Genomic DNA, 16,732 nt, shown 5'->3' on the forward strand with positions numbered 1-16,732 from the left:
CCAGTGGACTGCCTGTGAATTTAACCACTTCCAAGTCTCCGAGTATGACCTAGGGAATTCTTGATTGTATTAGAATTTTGATTCTCTCTCTTGATATATTTGTTTCTCCTAAAACTCTGTTATGCCTCAGTCATACCATCTTTCAGTTGCTTCCTCAGGCCTCTTTTCTGTCTCATTTTTTTTAAATACTTGCATTAACATTACAGGGTTTTAATCTAAACTCTCTTCTGTTTAATATTCAGGTAAACTTTCCTCCACAGACACTCCTCTTTTCACAATAGGGCTACATAACTCTTCTCATAATTATGAGATCTTGAGAGTAATCTCCAGTAAGCTGATTGCAGGAATTGGAAAACCTTTTATATTTTTAATTTGTAATGGTAGCACAGGCACTTCCCTTCTAATCTAGGGCTAAACCAAACTCTTTATTTCTTAGTTGTCTTACTGTAGATATTTTTCTTTTACTGTATTTAACCACAGTACCTTAAATGAACTTAGTGTTGTGCAGAAATCACTTGTCAGCTGGTAGAAGGTTTTATGCCTCATCTGTTTTCACTTTAGATTATTCTGCTGTAACTGGCAAGGAGCTTCTTCAAGTTTTAATATACAAACAAGGATTTGACTTGCAGGCATTGAACTATATAGCAATAGTATCTCTAGCCTGTTAAATAAAAGGCATTGTGAAAATGCTGTTTGGAAGGCATTATGAAAAACTTGGTCAGGGCTACAGCATCTACTTTTCCTATTGTCTTCTAGGTTGTATCTGAATGTTTGGCTATTCAATATACTCCCAAGAGTTTGTCAAGCTATCTAAGTCACTAATTTTCAAGACACAAGAAAAGGATCTTTGTACTATGGGTATTAAAGTTTGATGTGTTGGGAACACATCATTGGTCACAAAACTAGATAATTATCTTCTAAAGTGACAAAGCTTCAAAGATAAAAAGCAGGAATATTCAAACTTCAGCTTTACCTTGAAGCTAAATGACTATCATTTTATGACAGCTGTGCCAAATCTATGACTGCTGAGCTGTTTGTACATGATACTATCATATCACATTAATAGAAATTTTCACTGATAATGAAAACTGTAGGAGGCTAAGAGTAAAGCTTTATGTTATGACTTGCAGCCATTGACTATCTGCATCCAACAGATTTACTGCCCCCTACTTACATTTTGCCTTTTACAATATCTTCAGCAGTTTCTTCAGTGAAGTACAACGAGAGATTATAGATGGCACTGTACAAAAAGTCTGAGTACTCACTTCATGTTACAGACGTCCTTCTATCATTACAAACTGCAGCACAATTTCACAGTAAAAGTAAAGATGAAATCTGACAACCCTTTGGAACTTACTATGGAAAACACAAAGAGGAAAAAAAAAAATTCTGTTGGCCACCTCAGTTTTAAATTTCCTGTTAAAATCCAGGCAGAAGACTAAGATTGAGACAGATCTGTCTTCTCACCCTAGGCCTGTGATAATTTCTTGATGGACTGCTTAGGCAGTTAAATAACACCTGTAATGTCCTACATAAAAATTTCAGAACTTGTGACAGTAGTAGGATTTTGTCCAGAATGCCAGAAGCCTTAATGTGAAAGTTAAAGCTACAAGCAGGACCTCCCCCACATTGCTGTCCTCACAGGAAAATGGTGGCATCTTTGCTAACTTTTCCTGTAAAATGGACCTAGCAATGCTGTCTTTCTCCTTAACTCTCTACTCCCAGTCCAAGGACCTTTAACATTTAAAGTGCTTATTGTGTGGGGAAAATGAGGTGGTGAAAACACCACTAGAGAAGCAAGGCAAAGTGCATGGAACTTTGCACCTCTGAGAGCTACAAAGCATTAATTCAGAAGCAGACTTGAAAACTTCTTCCACAGCTAAAAAGGTGAATGGCTTTTTGTTACAGCCTTAAACTATGAAATGAACAAACCCCCTTTTATTTCTGCTGTAGATACTTGGTGTCTGTGGTTGATATTTCCACGTGGCATTGTGCTGGCAAGTGAAACAGAACCATTTCTTGTCAGAGGATTTGTTCTACCTATCTTTTGAATACAAAGTGATGTGCTATGCTCATACTGGAAACTAATCTTTAATTTTTCAATCTTCTTTCTGTTATGCTAGTTTATTTACACTGGTACCACTTACTATTCATTTTTTCCATAACTGCAGTTTTGCACTGTTTTTTCATGAGAGCCTTCAGAATGACCTTTTAAAATCTTCTTTCAAGTAAGATCCAACCAAACGAGACTTGTTACAGAGTCAAATTTACAAATGCCAAAAGCACTTAAATTGAAAACCAGGTAACTTTCTTTATCGCATTATGGGTAGCTGATTAGCTGTGTTGTATTTACCATATAAATTTATGTTATGCAAATACTTTTTCACTCTGTCCTCTGTGCTCCCACTTGTTCATAGCCTTTGCTTTTTGCTCTGGAAATGTTTATCATTAATGCTTTTTTTTTTTTCAGTGACTTGAGCAGAGGTAATGGCAGTGCTGCAGTAAGGATATGGTGAGCTGGAACAAAATATGCAGAAAGAGAATGAATAATGGCTTAATAATTCTTCAGTGCATAAGTACGGGGGAAGGTTATGCAAATACAGGTATTGTCCTTAAAATGGTCTTTTATTCAATTAGTGTTACACTTTCCAAAAGGAAGAATAAATACTTGAGGATCTACCAGTGTACATTTTAACTTTCACAACATACTGGAAAGTGGAGGTGGCTATTTCTCCAGTAACAGTGAATATGCTTAGTTGTACCTTAGCATGTTCAGGAAGAAGGAAAAGAGAAGGAATTTGCTCAAATATTAACTGGAAGATTTTTTTGTCACAGTAGAAGCAACTTTACAGCACTTTTCAGACAGGGCAAATTGCAGGGAGGAGTCTACTTCAGCTTCCTGATACTATCTCGTTTAAAACAGTTAAAGGCAAATACAGGGAGACCAAATGAAATCAGATGCACAAGAACAGAATGTGTTGCAGGGGCAAAGAAGCAGAAGGACCTGAAGCATGTCTTTTTACCTCTTTAATGCAAGTGGAGAATATATTTGTGTGAAATTGAGTCAAAGTCTGTATACTGGTGATTATTTTTTACATATATTAAAAAAATATATATTTATTAATATATTAAAAACATATTAAAAACATGCAAGTCATAGTCAGAAAGCCAAACTGTTTTTTTTTGGTTTTTTTTGTTTTTTTTTTTTCCAAAGCGAGGGATGAGTGCTACGTGATTTCAAAATTTTTGCCAAGAACTAAGCTGAAGAAGAAATCATGTGCTAAGAAATGTAAAATTCAATCTAGGAAAGGCAGCTGAAATTAAACTGAATGTTGCTAAGAAATAACATTGTTCTTTTTGTATTTAGCTTCCCAGATACTTAATATTTTGAATGTTTTTTCATGTTTAAATTATTGATTTGAATTTTTCTCTGCTGAAGTTTTTATCTGTACAGCCCCAATGTAACAGGAGTCTCACTGCACTCATAACTTGGCACTAATTCTATGAAGTCCACCCCAAGCATGTTATCGATATAAATATATTTTTATTTAGTAGAATTTCTTTAACATTAGAAGATATCTGGTGAATTCTGTGGGAGCATGGGCTGTAGAAAATGTCATTGTAGGTCCCAATCCCGTATATGTTGAAAAAATTCAAATGATCTATAGAATTATGTATGGCTTTTATTTATGTGATTGCACTCTATTTATTTTGGTTCACAAATGCACAGGAGTCATAACTGCAAACTGTAATTATTCCAAACATAATTTGTCTGACAAAAGCAGCTGCTAACTCAGCTCTTCTCAAAAATCTTCAATAAAATCCATCTTGAGAAGTACAAAATCCCCTTTCTTCACATACATCCTTGGTGCCTACCTGGTATTTTCCTCTCAAGAGTCTTGTAAAAACCTCTGGCTTCCTTGTGCAATTAAGACAAATCCAGGCAGACTGTACCATGGTTTGCATTGCATAAACTTTACTCATTTAATAGCAAAGTTTCTCAATGTTGTGGGACACCTCTTTAATTTGGTAGAGATAATCCTTTCACATTTCATTTACTTGTTTAAACATTGAGATGTCTGATGGCTAGTTAATGCATTCATTAATTTGATTTAAATAATATTGTTACTGCTTTGGAAGCCTCCAAATAAAAACAGCAACAACAAACAAAGAAAACCCCACCACATGTAGTTGAGGTTTTGCCCCTGACCTGTTGATTGACATTGTGCAAATCGGTTGTAGTATGTCTGGTTCCACACTTGCTAAGCAGAGTTTTCCAGTTCTGTCTTCAGTAGTCTATGTCATTTTCCTAGAAATGTTTTGATTGAAACTTGTATATGAAAATCACTTAAAGCAAAAAAAAGTTATCAAATGGCTTACTAGTATGTATTAATGAATGGTTTATTGGTTGACTGAACAGGTCAGTCCTCTGCACCATGCCATGTAGCAGTAGTAGCCTGGTGTAAAACAGGCTTGGAGTCTGGATAATTATAGCATCTGTTTCCAAAGTCTTTGAAAGTTGAATGAACATCAGATTAATGCAGAATTAATGCTATTATCTAAATCTCACTTAAGGGTAAACTAATTAACAAAATTTAAATTCACATCAGTTCAGGAGCAATTGAAATGGGGGCAGATGGAGTTACTTTGCTTGTTGATATGAGTAGCACTTAAGTAGTTTTGTACTTGAAATAAGGCTGATCTTGGCGACAGCATATGCGCTTTCAATGAAAAGTACTGCTGCAAAGTAGTGAGTAGCACAAATACCGTTTTTTTAAGGGGGTGATTCTGCCTTGATTATATAGAGCTGTCATGACTGGTGTGGAGAATGGAACCGAGGAAAGGAATCTGCTGGATTGTGGCAGCTAGTTATTGTACATTCAAGTGAAAAAAAACATTTACCTTGGATATATATGTAGGTCTGTATCTACTATGACTGTATGCTTTCTTGCAAGCCTTTAAACTAGTTCTTAGCATGCTGAGTATAATAATATAAACTTCAAAAGGATTAGATCTACAGTTGGGAAGTTTTCTTTTACATTCACAATAGTTATACAGAGTAATGAGACAGCTACCTCTAATAAGACTGTAGTCTGTAGGAGAAGAGGTATAGAGTGTTTGAGGGTGCAATGTTCTTCAGGCTGGAAAATGTTATGGTTTCAATACGAAGAGTAATTATAAATCTCCTTGAAGGCTTCATATTAAGTCAAGCTGTAATTTCTTTTTAACTGTGAAAGTGTATGTACTTTGCCAACTTTTTCTTCTGGGTGGGTAGGAGGTTAGAATTGAAAGATTGGTTTTCTTTCCTCTTTTAATTGCCTAAAAAGAAAAGTAACTGGAATAGAATCACATTTCCTGTAGGTGAATGGTAAAATAAAATTCTGTCACTTAGTGATTTCAACATATGGGCTCCTTAATTATTCTCTTCATTCCCTTCCAAAGGAGTTTGCAATCATTTTGTGGCACTAGCTCTTCTCCTTTATTATGTCATGTATGAAGAATTGCTTTCTTCCTTTTTAATACGAGTGGCTTGATATACAACATATTTTCTACATTAAGCATTTGTTTTTCTCCTTTCTGATGCTTCTTCATTTCCTTTTTCCCCCGTCCTCTGTCCTCACTTCAGACTTCTGATATTGTCATAATTGACTTTTTCAGAATATAGCTTTTCTTAATCCTCTTCTGTGACTTACTCTTATGTTTTAACTCGTGTGTGTGTATGTATGCTATGTATTTTAACAGTTCTCTATTAAAGTCCTGTTTCACTGGAACCTTCTCATTTCTTTAAAATGTTTTAAGAGATGGAATCTAACCTTGATGTACATTGACCTCTGTATCTGTATCAGTCTTCCACCTCCCAGTTGCTGGTTGCTTTTGACTGTATTTAGTCTAGAACTTCTTAGATGTAAAAAGCAATTTAATTTTAGAAGTGTAAATGTTTCTTCATTTGTTCATAGTGATTCTGTTTCCCCATGCTGCTACCCTCCATTCATTCTGTAATTTCTGATCTGAGCCCCACTGATATTTTCAGAGAAAGAAAATTGTGGAAATAACTTTCTTCCTGAAGTTCCCCATATCTACCCAGAGAGCTTTTGTCTCTCACTTCGAGCTTATTAGTAGTGGCTTTTAAATGTTATGAGAGAGAAGTGGCACTTGGGAATCCCAAGTTCTGTTACTTTGTGTTGCTAGGGTTGTTGAGTGATGGATCTTGAGCAACTGGTTTTTGCTCTTGATTCATCCTGGAGAGTAGTAGTGTCTTTGAGACAGTCTAGCTCAGTGTTAGGTACTGATAGCTCTCTGGCACATCTGCTGGATGATTGCAAAGGTGTTAGCAGAGCTTTGATCCTCACTTGCCAGTGTACCTACAACTCTGATACCAGAGGACTGCAACCCGGTCCTCCAGCACGATGCGTTTCTCACATTCAGGTAGCTACTGCCACTTCCTGCAAAAGCCACAACTACACAGCATTATGTATAGATTACTCCAGATATTTCTGATACCAGTTCAAAATCTGTACTTATTTGCTTTCTCATTTTTTTCCTAGATCTTGTTTTGTTTAATACTTTATATTTTCCTCTGTATGGATGGATATAGGTCAGGTTATGTGAATGCACTTGTTGAAGCACAGAAGTATTTGAATGGATGGTAGTGAGATTAGTTCTGAGTGATAGAGCAATTGGTTATATGTATAAAGGATGGGATTATTACTAATATCTTTGTTTCCATTTTAAAAGTTATTTTTTCATCCTGAGAATCTGCCTTTCTCATCTAAAATAGTTATGCTGTATTTGGGTGAAATCTCAAAGTGGAGAAGTGTTAACTATGGTTATTTGCTCAGAATGAGTGTAAAAAGCAGTTAAAACTTTTTTATGCATCAGGAGCAGAATAGGATCATCATATAACCTTTTTCAGGATCAGTTCTGAACCTAAACAATGCTGGTGGAAGAGTTCTCTGGATTTTAAAATAGTATTATTGAAACAGTGCATGTGTTTCAGGAAGAAGAAAACACAATTACATGAAAAAAAGGAATAGAGGAAGCATGTAACTACCTGCAGTTATTGTAAAGCCCTATAAAAAAAAGTGATTTTTTCTTTAATGAGCATAGTAACTGTTTTTTTTTTTTTTTTTTTTTTTTAAAGTAACTGGATTGGTTTCTCTGTGCAGCTGTAAAAAGTCATAACCCTGAGCTACATCTTGTGCTAAAATGGGAAAACAGTAGCTGTTGTATAGTTTCCTGCATCTTTAAAAATAGGATTATAAGCATGACATAATAATAACAATAAAAAAACTATTTACCTGTGTGGAGGGATAAAAATACCCAAATTCTGCAGCAAGATGTTGTATTGCAGGTGTTGTTCATTCAGGCATGAAAAAACATCTCTTATTCTGGCCTTTCTGGAATGTGGAAAAGGTGTGAAGAAAGATTTGCTCTTGTGGTAAATAAGTATTAATGCTAGTCTGTTATGAAACAGAAGTAAAAGAAAAAGAAAGACGGGGTGAAATTGGATACCATGGTTTATTGTACTAGACAAGCCAAGTATCTTACAGTCTGACCTTTGCATAGCGGGACTTTTTTCAAACAATCCAGAGGATATCTTATTAGATCTTTCAAAGAAAAATTCCTTTTCATATGTATGTTAAAAAGAAGAAGAAAAAAAAAAACCAACACACCACCACCACCAAAAAAACACCTCCCTCACCAATAGAGCATTGTTTACTTTTAAAAATAAACACATAAACTAAGCTGTTGTGAAAAATAGTTTTTCATATTGGGATTTTTTTCTTTCTGTTTCTGTTTTTTGACATTGAAATATTATGCTTTTTAGCAAAGCTAGCTACCATATGATAAATGTTTTAGGTATTCATATAGACTGAAGAGGTTTTAATGTGGCTTCTTTTAATCAGCTGTACAAGTATTTTGACTTCTTAAGAAAATTATTGAATCCATTATTTAGGACTCAGTTTATATCATTCAAGGTGTTCCAATTGGGAGATAGGGTTAATTTGTTTTACTAAATATTAAACTAATAGCAATGGCTACTTAGCATTATTATTATTATTATTTTTTGAATAGCCCTAATAGCATAAAATAGGTTGAGCCAGGCTTTGTGTGAGGTGCTTGTGTTTTTTATGTAGATGCCTACTGTAATATGGCTTTACAACTGGAATTAAAAATTTGGGGAGCTGAAGGAAAGTGAAAATCCATGTCTGATTTCTCTAAGCAAATTTGCACAGACAAGTGTTTTGATGTTTGGTAGTAATGATAATGGTCTGTAGAGGTAGTGGTATTAACACAGACATAAAAATCAACTGAATAACATTTTTCTTACCTTCTCTTTATCATGATCTCTTTTCTTAACTTGAGACAGCAAAATATTGTTAACTTTTTTACCTGTATTTGCTATTTGCTTTTTCATTATATATTTATATATATAAATAATATACATATTTTATATATTATATATAATACATATATTACAAATATATATATATATATATATATATATATATATATATATAGTGTGTGTGTGTGTGCTGAGCCATCTGCATGCTTTCTGATGAATGTGGTTGACCCAATGAGCAATGTTGAAGGTAGGTGAGAATAGTTTACCTATAAGGTAAATGAGGGTGGTGAGTGGCAATTTGGGGTGACCTGTCCACAGGTGGAGTGTTGGTTGTTCATTGCTGCTGTGCATATGGAACTGCCAAGCGTGTAGCTGCTGCTGGTTTCACCATGCTACCTGTTTGCTGAGCCTTCCCCACCTCAGTAGAGTAATAAGCAGCTATAGTTTTAAACACGTGAATTACAGCATCTTGCGAACGTGCAAAAGATCTTAATGTACAAGCTGATCAGCACTTCATTTTCTAACACTGGATTAGTCTATTTGATAACTCAGCTTCCTATGAAGAGGACGCAAATTTTCAAGCACGCGCTTCGGTCTTCCCGGAGGTCCTCCTTAATAAGCACTGTGTGTAAACCAGGCTTTCTAACTAACGCATCTTGTCCTGATTTTAAAATAACTCCCTCAGTATTTCTGCACTTTCCTGAGCATCTTGCTTCTGTGATCTGTGCTTTTACATTTTTTTCCCCTTTATTTTAGTCCTGGCTAGTGGCTCTGGAGTTTGGCAATTTCCATCTTCAGAACGAGTCGAAATAGCTGGACTGTTTCAGCTTGCTTTGACTCCAGTAGGCTATCTGCCAATCTTTCTTCTCAGATAAGGTATAGACTCAATGACTGCATCCATACAGCCATATGACAGGCAGCCGAAAGAGCGGCTGTGAGAACAGCATGGTCTGTGATCTGTTCATTTTCCATTTGTGTGACTTCTTTGGAAAGCAGCCTGCCTGCAGGCTGCCAGTATGAAAATCCTGGGCAGTGCATTAAGGTACTGAATGCTACTGTATGTGGAGCTGCCAAGCACACTCAGGTGGGTGACATCTTCTGTGGTCCCAAAGGCGTTCTACAGCTGTGTTTTCAGGCTAGCTGTCTACATATCTAGTTTGAGAGCTTCTCACCTCTGAGAGAACATGCACAGTGAGCTTATGCCAACATGACCTCAGTAAGACTCATGTGAGTGCTTGCCATTCGTTTCTGGTGATGTTCCCTGCTAAACTGTTCATCTATTTTTTCCCCTCTAAGCACTGATGTTATTTCAACCACTGAAGACTCTGATGACTTCATAGGGTACAGACCAAATCTGATACAGTTTCTCTTATTCCACTTGTCCCCTTCCTCCTGTCTCACTCTCACTGTTGATGTACTGATACTTGAAGGTAACCTTCATTGCAATCAAGTTATGTTTCACACAACAAATGGGCTGCTTTGTCAACACAGGAAATCCATGGAACTCTTATCTTTCTATTACTGTCATTACTGTTAATAATAATTAAAAGTTTTTTTTGTTTGTTTGTTTGTTTTTTTTTTTTTTCAGGAAAGTTCAGACTAATGTTTAGATTTTCTTTAGAGTCCAGTCCCAATGTACCTCATTTCATGTGTGGTGGGCACTCTACTTCACCAAGTTGGGAGAAGGAGAAGCATTTCAATCTGATGCTCTGTCACAAGGTAGGGTATTTCAAGAAAATGTTATGTGTTACAGTGTTAGAGCAGGCAAAAAAAAAATAATACACTGGATCTATAATAAGCTCTTATGAGCTTGACCTGTTTAATACTGTTTCTTCATTTTTTTTGGCCATCTGTAATACAGATGAAGAGAAGTGTCAGTTTATCACTGTGAGAATGATAAAGCAATTACATGGCCCTTTAAGGCACAGTACTTGGAATCTTTGTGTTTGATACAAGACTTTCTTCAAGGCTTAAAAATATTTCTGAAGTATCTTGATTTTTTTTTTCTTTTCCCGTGGAACTTTGTTCTTGCATTTACTGTTTTTTGTCACAGGATGGCAGCATGAGTAAGACCCTAGAAAGGTATAGCAGTGAGTTCTTTTTGACATTTTGAAGATTTGTACAGGTTTAGCTTGTTGCTCTTAAAGGTGAGGGTTCAGACATAATTTTGATTACTATAGACTGTGAACACCTGAGTTTCAAAAGCTTATACACTGTTATGTAATCTGAAAAGTAAGCTATGAAGGGATGAAGTGGATAAACTTATCATTCAAAAGATGACATGTACATTCAGATCAAGCTTTTTAAAGAATGTGAGTTTACTTCTTATATTTTGGTCTTTTATTTTCCAGATTAGAATCCAAGGCTCACTTTGAGCATGCTTATGTTTGATTTGGAAATCTTGTTCTGTTACCAGGCTACAAGATTCTGTGAATGAATTTAAAACAAACAAACAAAACATAAACCAAACAAATCTAACCCAAATGTCTGGATCCCTAAACCCCAGGGGAGTTTAGTTTTTCATAGGACTTTGTGGAACAGACCCCTTCTAAAATCAGTCATTTGATCGTTATTATTGCCTTAACTAGGTCCTGAGAAAGAGCTCTCATAAAATACTAGTTTGTGTAGGACAACTACTACTACTAGCTATACCCATGTCAGGTGCAGTGATTGTATCTCAAAAATGTGCTATGTATATACGTGCGCGCATGTGTGTGTATATATATATATAAAGAAGTAGTAAAAAAAAAAAAAAAAGAGCCTACAAATCTCCTCAGCCAAAAAAAAGTACCTCCTTTTCAGATGAAGTATCTCTTGAACATGTATGCATATGTTCTGATTCATGCAAAATCATAGATCATTTTTTCTTGCCAGCCATTGCATTTGTCTTTGAAACTGTTGGCTTAAAAACATAAGATAGGAATGGAGGGAAACCTTCTTTCCCTTCCTGACCTAATATTATTAGTTTTTGTTTCTGTTACTTAAATCTGAACTCTTAAAGCTTAATAGCCTTCGTTTACTCTGAATTATATTCTCTGCTGTTTTATCATCCTACTTGACTGTTATATTTAGAAGCCTCCTCTCAGAAAATTTGGACTCTCAATGCTTATTCCAATTCTGAGAGACATGACAAAAATCTACCTCCTTGTATGGACACTGGACTGCAGACTGGATTCTTCTCCCTATTTCCATAGATAAATTCAGTACGAAGATCCTAGGACATGTCTGTAACATTGCCTTCTCTAGTAGAAGTTCAGGACCCAGCCTGAACAGTGCAGTCCAAGTTCATCTGCACCTGCCGCAAGCAAATTGTCTGAAATAATAACATTTGCCTACATATCTACACAACTTCCAGAATCGCTGTAGCAGTTGTCTGTTAACAGTTTTCATTATTATGTTCACAAAAATGAAAAAAGGTCGTCTTATGAAACATCTTTTCCTGTCATGCTTTTTATCAGAGATGAATGATGCTTTGGGCTGGGTGCAAAAACGTTACAATTTTGGAAGGGGGTTACTGCAAGAAAAAACAAGTGCCTGTACATAATGAGCAAAATCAACTCCATGCAGTTCCTAGCATTTATGAATGCCAAGTAACTGATTTCCCAAACAGCTAGTAGAAGCGCAAATGCTATGTAATAGCTGGTGATCTCTATTTTCTTTGCTTTTCATAGGATCAAGAATGATTATTATAGGGCATCTGCAATAGCAGGGGAGGAATTGGTGAGATGTTGTTAGGTTTCCCATGAATTTTGGGTAATACATGTGCTAATGCACCATTCATTGTGATTCTGGCTATGTAATCTCTCTTCCCTTCCAGACTTCTTTCATATCAGGTCTTCATTTGCTCTTGCAGACAGTAAAGCACTTACATCTCACATAAAGCTAAATCAACCACAAAGCTAACAATGTCTTTGATCAGTGCTGTGATGTTTATTAGTCACTTTCCTTTTGGGAATTGTTGTGTCCTCTTGAAAGCATCAAAGAATTCTACAGTAATACCCAATCCTGCATCCAACCAAGACACCCCGAGGGCTAATGCTGTGCATTATTCCTCCAGATGCCATCAGTGCTGGTCCTGAGCCTACGGGAGAGTTCAGCAAGCAGCAGTGTGGTGCTTTTCTCCTGCTGCTAGGGATCTAAGCAAACTTGCTCTGTAGTGCTCCCAGCTGTCAGTAATTTTTAGAGGCCTAAACTATATTGCTCACTATGCAGGTTTACGTTTACAAACTCTATTGCTTTGTCCATTTTATTCTGTGAGTGGTTCATGTCCTTCCTATTCATTTTATGTGTATTGAGTGTTATTTCAGCTCTAACTTGATGTTCTTGCTAGTAGTATATTTGTATTCATGGAAAAATGTGAACAATTTCATCTATTGATGCTGTACAATGTGCCTATTAGATATACAAGTAGCATTTGAATATATCCCCCAACCATTGTTAGGCCTCTTCAAATGATAATGTGGCCACGTTCTTCTGTGAGGCTGATAAAGCATAAGAATGAGTCTGCAATCTTCAAGGATCTGTATGTTGTGCTAACAGTGACCAGAAATTGAAAGTAATTGCTTCCATTACTTACACAGTGAATAGCAGAGAATGTGTGGCTTCATTATGTTCATTAGTTTTACTTGTAGATCACAGCCATTAGCAAATCATAGCATTTCAGTTTGACAGGCTGTTTTGGGGAGCTCATCCCTTTTCCGATGGTGGTATCATGAGCCGAAACAGAGCAAAAAATACTTGGCTATTCTCCAGACACTTCTATGGGAAGAAATGTGGAATAAACCAGAGGCTGAGTTTTAAAATCTCTAGTTATTCTGTACCAGCTTCTTCACTAAAAATGGCTTTGTACAGTACAACTTATTATGCAGTGGTAAAAATACATACACATCTTCTTATTGGCCTCTCAAGAACTATTTCTGCTTATTTGGAATGAGGTGCAAGCATAAGGAAGTTTGCCTTTAATTTCCCAGGAAAGAGAAATTATTCTCACTTTGTGTTTTTTGTTTAAAGGTTCTAACAGTAATAAATGATGTTACATGAAAGTGATCTCAGTGACTCTAGCACAACCAGAGCTGCAAAGTCTGTTTATTAAGATTCTTTCAAAGGCAGGAGCTAAGAATAACAAAAAACACATTAACATTTATTTCCTGATCTGCATTTTCAGCATGTCTGCCTCCTTTGTGGAAGCAAGTGGCGAGGCCCTGTATGGAACAGCTAGCAGTCCTCAGCAGGATCACAGAGTGCTCTGAGTAGTCTCACTAAAAAATACTAATGACACAAGAAGGAAAACAAGTATCTACTGGTAATGTATATTCTAGTGAGTGAGTTACTTGACTATAAATAGTTCAAATGCATAACAGTTGCAAAATGGAAAAAGATTAACTGAAGTGTAATATTAATTAAGCATCTACTTTAGGCTTGTGTAGAATCTCATTTTCAGACGGAACTGGGGAAATCCACAGTGCAAGGTTTTTGAAATGTTTGCCTTGACGATTCTGGCTCAGTGAAATCAAATTATTGCAGAAACTTTTGAAGGCACTTTTAAATTTACCAGGTTAAAAAAGGCTAAGACATTAAATAGAGAAGATAAATTTGTGAATGATCAGATATTGAAAATCACTCTTGCTATTTTAGCTATAAACCAAGCCAAACTAGTATCACGAAACATCTGAAAATTGCCTTTTCCCTCAACAGCTGACAACCATAGAACACAGTGCTCAAATTGGTTAGCTCCTTTGCTTAAAGTGGGATTTTGATCTATAAAGTGGGCTGTAAGCAATAAAAATGACAGCATTTGCTTTCCGAACAAAAGGCAACCAACCTTGTTTTCATCAGTCTGCTCAGTACTTTGACTAAAATGTCATTTTAGATGTTCTGTATGATTCCAAAGAAAATTATCAGCTTTGAACATGAGTGCAGAGTGGGGATTAATTCTGTAATATCTCTTTCTCTGCATTTGGTGGTCTCTAAAAATGCTGTTGCTATTTGACATGTACTGAGAACGAGACTATATTCTGAGTCAGCAATTGATACGCTAACTTTGGCATAGCTGTCAGGTTTACCCGTGCTTTGGCCTGTAGCTCTTTACTTCTTGCTTCTTTACTTGCCTCTGTTGGCATATTGAGGTTTTGATGTCCCTGGGTAATGAATACCCAGATAATGCACACTGTACTCGTTTTTTTAGAAATTGATTCCTCTGTAAGAAAGTTGCTTGGCCACATTTGAAATGGTCTTCATAACTCTCCTCTTCCTCACTTCCAGCAGAAAGTATTCTTCTGAGTATGTTAGTGTTGTGCTGAGGAGTTGCAATGGTGGGAATTGGTTGGGGATGAAGAAGTGAAAGGATGGACTTCTAAAAATGCTTGGGCTACTGAGGAATGGAAACCACAACATTATCTCATCTGCTTTGAGACTTAATATAGAGAAGCAAGAGAAGAAGCAAGAGAAGCAAGAATGCCCATATATATATGGGCATATACATACAAAAATGTTGTTCTTGCATTCCTACTGGAGACTGTTACTAGGTAAGGAGACAGCAGATAATTAGGGGCAGCCAATTTTTGCAGTTGGGTTAACTTCCGGAGAATGTGAGGAAGAATGCTGCCTTCTTGTACAGAGAGAGCCAGTGGACTCTTGCTAGTCTGCTGTCCAATGAAGGTGAATTAACAACAGTTGCTAAATTTAGCTGACTTAAGAACTGATACTTCATAATGAATCTGAAAAGGAAGTGGCAAATTCTGACAGGGTTATGTAGGTAGGGGGATACAGAAAATAAGTGGAAAAGGACACTTGGAGTAAACAATGTTTCTTCCTGCAGTTTCTCATCCCAAGCAACAATCCAGAACTGTTCGCTGCTTATTTATCAGTGTGGGTGACGTACCTTGCTTGCAGGTGAGGTAGTAACGATCTGGTGAATGCTTTTCAAGTTCTTGCTGCCATTTTGTCGAATAGCTTTAGAACTCCCAGAGCTGATTTGAGCAAAAGATACTTGCTATCTGTTCTCTAAATTTAATTTTTAAGAGAAAGACCCGAAAACTGACTCCCCAGAGGACAGGGAAAATGAAGCTCAATGCCTAGTGGAATTTATATACAGATTAACGTGAAGAAGTAAATGAAATGCCCAAGAAGTGCTATCGCATCTTTCCAGGGGCAGTTAGCTGCTACAAAGTGAGAGATTCTCTTTTATTATGGGAGTATCTGTCTTCCAGGCTTGCATTGATTTCTACACTGTAGTTAATGGTGTCCTGAATATTGCTCCTGAAATATATGAAAAACTATTTGAAAAATTATTTCATGTTAGAGTATTCATACCTCGTTACAAATTGGAAAATGGGATCATTCGTTCAGGTATCCCTTTCACAGAATCACAGAATTTCTAGGTTGGAAGAGACCTCAAGATCATCGAGTCCAACCTCTAACCTAACACAAACAGTCCCCACTAAACCATATCCCTAAGCTCTACATCTAAACGTCTTTTAAAGACTTCCATAGACGGAGACTCCACCACTTCCCTGGGCAGCCTGTTCCAATGTCTAACAACCCTTTCAGTAAAGAAGTTCTTCCTAACATCTAACCTAAAACTCCCCTGGCGCAACTTTAGCCCATTCCCCCTCGTCCTGTCACTAGGCACGTGGGAGAACAGGCCAACCCCCACCTCACTACTGCCTCCTTTGAGGTACCTGTAGAGAGCACTAAGGTCGCCCCTGAGCCTCCTTTTCTCCAGGCTGAACAAGCCCAGCTCCCTCAGCCGCTCCTCATAGGACTTGTTCTCCAGACCCCTCACCAGCTTCGTCGCCCTTCTCTGGACCCGCTCAAGCACCTCCGTGTCCTTCTTGTGGCGAGGGGCCCAAAACTGAACACAGTACTCGAGGTGCGGCCTCACCAGAGCCGAGTACAGGGGGACGATCACCTCCCTAGCCCTGCTGGCCACACTGTTTCTGGTACAAGCCAGGATGCCCTTGGCCTTCTTGGCCACCTGAGAAGGCCCTTTCTGGCCATTGAATTCTTAGTGAAAGACATGTGGGGAAATAATGTATGCAAAACAGATTGTATGTATCACTATGCCAATATTTTTCCTATTGAAATGTATTAGAGGTGAAAATTGACTCTGAAATCTAAATCTCTTGTCAATTTTCTACATAAAGTAGTGTTAAACTGTATAGTAGAAATTCCAATCTTTGGTATGATATGATCTGAAAACTAAAAATGTTAAGTTTAAATATTCCTAAATGGAGCTTTGTTTTTAGTAATATCTATGATGATATTTAACATTGACTGGCTTTTTGTTTGCCTAAAATTATATTCTTTTTACTGGATTTTATTCTGTAATCTCATGAGAGAGAGAAGACTTGGATAAGTTTAGAAATGTGGGATTCAAATATGTTT

At 36.8% G+C, this 16,732-nt stretch overlaps 1 protein-coding gene across 15 annotated transcripts in view; it reads left to right on the forward strand.

Moving 5' to 3' along the window:
• CACNA2D3 (calcium voltage-gated channel auxiliary subunit alpha2delta 3) overlaps positions 1-16,732 on the forward strand; it is a 459,196-nt gene that overhangs the window by 10,908 nt on the left and 431,556 nt on the right. The window contains exons 1-2 of one of the 15 annotated variants that reach the window (XM_072044269.1): positions 2,229-2,302; positions 2,471-2,603. The exons of 13 other annotated variants lie outside the window; for them this stretch is intronic. In XM_072044269.1, the coding sequence (XP_071900370.1) occupies positions 2,592-2,603 (12 nt within the window). In that variant the 5' untranslated portion in view covers positions 2,229-2,302; positions 2,471-2,591. Of the gene's footprint in view, positions 1-2,228; positions 2,303-2,470; positions 2,604-16,732 lie in introns of those variants that run through there. One more of the 15 variants, XM_072044268.1, reaches the window with a different exon arrangement.

This window comes from Anas platyrhynchos, chromosome 13, assembly GCF_047663525.1.
Source record: "Anas platyrhynchos isolate ZD024472 breed Pekin duck chromosome 13, IASCAAS_PekinDuck_T2T, whole genome shotgun sequence".
NCBI lineage: Eukaryota > Metazoa > Chordata > Aves > Anseriformes > Anatidae > Anas > Anas platyrhynchos.